Source organism: Cynoglossus semilaevis, chromosome 4 (assembly GCF_000523025.1).
Source record: "Cynoglossus semilaevis isolate Cse_v1.0 chromosome 4, Cse_v1.0, whole genome shotgun sequence".
Taxonomy (NCBI): Eukaryota; Metazoa; Chordata; class Actinopteri; order Pleuronectiformes; family Cynoglossidae; genus Cynoglossus; species Cynoglossus semilaevis.
The window spans coordinates 16417656-16422805 of NC_024310.1; the positions used below are offsets into that span (position 1 = coordinate 16417656).

The 5150-nt window shown below is 40.0% G+C and overlaps 1 protein-coding gene across 1 annotated transcript in view; it reads right to left on the minus strand.

Annotated features, from left to right (window-relative positions):
- Positions 1 to 2559, minus strand: part of ttc12 (tetratricopeptide repeat domain 12) — a 23605-nt gene extending 21046 nt beyond the window's left edge. Inside the window, exons 1-3 of the mRNA XM_008309637.3 lie at positions 2428 to 2559; positions 1392 to 1546; positions 1252 to 1273 (exon numbers count right to left, since the gene is read on the minus strand). Of these exons, the coding sequence (XP_008307859.1) occupies positions 1252 to 1273; positions 1392 to 1546; positions 2428 to 2488 (238 nt within the window). The 5' untranslated portion in view covers positions 2489 to 2559. The remainder of the gene's footprint in view (positions 1 to 1251; positions 1274 to 1391; positions 1547 to 2427) is intronic.
- Between the last annotated feature and the right edge of the window lie 2591 nt (positions 2560 to 5150).

Consider the following 5150-nt stretch of genomic DNA (forward strand, 5'->3'; position numbering starts at 1 on the left):
CCAGCGTCTGATCAAGCGGAGAGCGTCCAGAGGCGAGCGGCAGATAGCACAGGACAGGGGTCAGAGCACTTTTATACCAAGGACACATCTTGTGCTGCATCATCTCCAACTCTGGTGCACGGTGACTCACCGGGCTGTCAAACAGGCACGGTTGATTAAAAACTCCTCATTGTTATATGTGCAGTAAACTTCAGAGGGGAGACATAAAACGGCCAGCAAATGTTATTAGAAAAGCTGCACTGACGACACGGCAGGAGGAGACTCGCCGAACGCAGCTTGGAGCCTTTTTCAGAACTTGATCCTCATGCATTGTTTGAAACACCCCGACTGGTGTGAGTCAGGACGGGCAGCTGATTAACATTCAGGCGCCGTCCTGAAACCTCCAGTGATACCAGCAGCGTGTTGTACGTCCACCCTGAGCTGCATCAGCACATCACCGAGCAAAGAGCAGTTTTCAAAGGAAAACACAAGTGTGTACTCCAGCTGTACTCCAGAGCAATCACATTGTGTATTATTAATTATTTTCTGGAAAATTTAAATATGTAAATTTGACGTTCTCTCAGCTTAGAGGGATGAGGCACCAGAGCGAGGACAGAGAGTCTGTATCATCCTGACCAGTTCAGTTACAGATGTTTTTCCGTCCAAAAAAAGTAATTAGAATAAATTCATTTTGATTTTTAAATGACTTAATAGAATAAGAAGGCACAGATTATCCTTCTGGGTGACATAGAAGGAGGAAGAAACCTGGAAAGAAGGAAAACAAAGAAAAGGAAAGAGAACAAGAGGAAGATGAAGGAGACTCAGAAGGAGCCGGAAAATAAGGAGGAAGATGAGAAGGACAAAAGAGAATAAGGAGGGTGAGATGACCAAGAAAAAGAAGAAAATTAAAGCAGAGATAATGGAACGGAGATGAGAAAGGAAGAAGGAAGGTGAAGAAGATAAGGGAGGAACTGAAGGAGAACGAGGAGTAAATAAAGGAGGAGGGGAAAGAGAATGAGTTGAAGGATGAGACGATAAAGAACAGAGGGAAAAAAAGAAATATGAAATGAAAGAGGAAATTTAGAGAACTTCAGAGACACAGAATCTCTGGAGAATTCCAAATCTCCTGTGTTTGTCTGACCGTCAGTGTGGACCTCAGACACATCTGGGTTAAATTCACCATCTTTAAGAATCAGAAGGCATGAATGAAACTCCAGCCCACATTCAAACCTGCAGCAGGGACAACAGCACACATTTATCTTCAACACTCACCTGGACTCTTGTTCTGCAGAGTCTTTAAACAGAAGGAAAGACCAGTTAGAAGGGAGTTCTACAAGAACAAAACATGGAAAAAGAAACTGGATTTTCATGAGGAGTAAAATCAGGAGTCAGTGAGTCAGAGACAGATTCACCGTGGACAGCTGCAGCGATGACCTCGTGTTGATTGCGGTGCTGTTAACTTTTGTCCTACAGGGTTCTTCTGAGGCGGCCGTGTGGGATTCAGCTTGCATCATCGCCTTCTGTCTGATTTCAGCATCAGATGAGTTTAAATTCATCAGCAGCTCACCTGCAAGAAAGTAGAGAGATCCATTTTCACTGCCTGGAGTTTGATTCTTTGACCTATTTATATTTTGACTTAACTCTGGCTGTTAAAGCAGAGGGAGTATGAACAAACCTGGATCAATGTGAAATGTTTTTGTGTTTACTACTGTAGTTTTTTGGTTCAGTGGAGTAAATAATGGTTGTATTTAGTTCTCATTTTCAGACATCTGTGACAAAGCTGCTAGTCCAATTCTATTCTAGTTCTTTCTATTCCAGTCTAGTCTAGACTTTTTCAGTCTATTCTAGTCTAGTCTAGACTTTTCTAGTTCTTTCTATTCTAGTCCAACCCTTTCCAGTCTATTCTGTTGTTAGAGCTAAAAACTATAAAAATTAAATCCCTTTTCCACAGCGCCCACTTTTTGCACACAAGCCTCCTTTCAAGCCCTACTTTGAGAACCCATGGGTTACAGTATTGTATTGGCACTCTATAAAGAAGTGGAAAATAAAGAAAGTAACAGAACAAAAAAAACAAGATGAATAAATGAGGTCTGTAGACTATAATTAATTAAATACAACATGAAATATAAAAAGAACACATTGATAGATTTTACTTTGATAAATGTGTGTTTTATATATATAGCTCCATTTGCATGTAATCAGCTTGTTAAAATTGAAATATTAAAATAAAAACATAATATTCCTTTTAATGTCATTTGAAGGACAACGTGTGTCCTGTGTTTGTTTATTGTTTCCCTTCTGTCAAAGAGAGTTTCTCTGTGTTTGTCCTAATGAGCCACAGAAGTGAGTCAGCGGCAGGTTTAGAAATACCACGAACTTTAAAGTCACCTCTCACTGAGCTTCGACTTGAGTGGAGGACAAAAACAGTCCCGTGCAGAAATGACTCACTTATTTCATCCACGCTCTTCAGAAACTTCTCCATCTCCTGGAATTTCCCCGTTGAGCTCATTTTCTCTAAGTGTTTCTTTTATTATTAACTGGAAATCCACTGAGCTTCAGCCACTCTTAGCTTTAACTTTAGCGGCGCTGGGTAGCCATAGTAACGGGATGCAATACAGACACGTGACTGCATTGAAGGATTACAACCACAGGGTGGCAGTGACAGGGGAGGACAGTGAGGAAAGATAAAGGTCCGAGTTGCCAGGTCTGCCTATCACCCGTCTTTGGTAGTGTTTTACGGTAAATTTGTTAGTTAGTTTTTTTTTTTTTTACAAAACTTACAAATAAGAAAAGCAAGTTTATTTTACAAACTTTTATATTAAAAATACTAGGAACTGACCTTTATTAATTTAGCAGAGACAGAAAACAGTGATGTGCATTTAGAGATTTAGGCTTAAAAAATGTTTCGAACTGAAGATGAAGGTCAGATTCATACAACACACACAGATCCATGTTGTTTGAGCTGTCACTTTTGATCGCAAACAAAGAGAGAGAGAAAAACAAATAAATAACTTAAAGGACACACAAAGTTATGGCAACTTTTCAAAGTGTCAAACTCTGGAGTGAGAAGTGCTTACGGGAAGTTCAAAGAGATTCAGACACAACAGAACAGAACAGAACACAAACTGACAAAGGCTGAGAGCAAAAGTGAGAACTGTTGAATAAACTTTACACAAAGAAATGGTCGGAGCAGCACTTTGTGGACGACTTTGGCTAAAACTGTCAAAACACACTGAAGCTCAGCACAGCCCTGGGCTGTGAGGACGAGACCAGGAAAAACACCTGTAGTCCTGAAGACAACTGCCGGCTCTAATCACTCTGGGCCCTGGGCCAAACTTCACAGCAGTAAAAAGGGGACGGTGGAGACATGTCAGGTTTATCCAGCCACTGCATACAACTAGTGACATGGAATATTGCATTTGAACAGACATGATTAGATTAGAACAGTGGTTCTCAAACTGTGGTACACATACCACCAGTGGTACGCGAGCACTCTCTAGTGGTACGCGGGGAAAATTCATATTTTCACAATTACATTTTCAATTGAACAAATCTGAAACATACCATGCACAATTTATACAACATTTAAACATAAACATCTTTATAAACATTTCTAAACATCTCTCCTGTGTGGTAGAAGCTAACAGGGAAGGCCTATGCTGCTATATTCTAATGCTGGTCATCATGGTGGTACTCAGAGAGATCAATGTTTTCTCAGGTGGTACAGATTATTAGAACACACTATAACACTGACTGTGCGCTCTAACTATCCTATGTATTGATTGGAAAACCAACCATACTAGACTAAAGGCTACTATCAATCCAAACGAGTTAACGCTGTCTTCTGCTGGATAGCTAAAGAAAATCAACAGATTATTTAATTACAGATTGAGGTTTGTTCAGACCCTATGATCGCTGTTAACTCTTTCTACGATACAGAATAAACATTCAGATGAGGGTGTTTTGTTCAGCAGTTTTATTTAAAATTATTCATTAAATAACAACAGGTCTAACAACGTATTTTCTTCTCCTATCTTTGGTGGCCCCTATATATGGATATATGGATCACTCCCCCAGCACTGGTCTGGACTGACTATCGCCCAGCTTTAACACAGACAGACTGGAGTCATTTCATATGTTTGGAGACGGATTGGAGACGTAGTTTTTGTGTGTGTATAAACTGTATGTACTACAACATTTTACATCAAAAAGCTACCAGCAGAGAACAGGCTGCCGTTTGTCTCTACATCTTTCAGACAAACTCCACAAAGGACCGACACAGAAAACGCTCCGCTGCATTCTTCAAAAGAGTTGTCAATAAAAAATGTGGTTCATCTGGACCAATTATCCGGCAGAAGCTCGGCTTCCAGTAACAGATCCTGTATTAAACTGTTACTATAACGAGGGTGTATGTCACGACATCATTTCAGATGAAGCTGGGCTTCACTGACAGTCAACTTACTGTGAATTTCCACTTGTTCTAAGAACTAATGAGTCCAGAAATCCTTTAACATTTCAAAAGATTCCTTTGGTGGCCAGATGATGAGGTCCTCAACCATGTGATGATGAAGTCAAAGCACTAACTGCTCTGTGCTCTGTGGTTGCCCACACAGTTTCCTGTGTAAACCCCTCGCTGTAAACTAACTTTCCATTTTCTGGGGTGCACGTTTCAAGGCCCATCTAAGTCATTCAAACGGAATTTTCTCCACAGCTTATGCTAATTTCTAACCTCAGGTTATTAACTTGACTCCACACTTCGAAAATGACTTTTTTTCCACTGTGTCAATTGTTTATTAAAAACAAGAAATACAATTACCGCCAATGTCATCCAGAGAAGAGTCAAGCGAGACCGGAACCAGCCTTTGATTATTGTTTTAATTGTTAGTTATTTGCGTTTTACGTGAAAGTTCTCTGAGGAGTTTCTGAAGCAGAGGATACACGCCACTAAATCCATGTCAAATTGTTGTTATCATGTCGTTTTCAACACATCAACACTGCTCACAGTGGATTCTTTTTTTCTTTTTTCACTCTTTATTTTCATTTTTCTCCTTAATTTTGAAGGTTTCTTCAGAGATGTCAGGAAAATTGATTTTTTTTTCTGCACATTTATTCTGCACCTCTACAGTCTAAGTGGACCTACATTACACTCACAGATCTCCCCCACCTCCTCC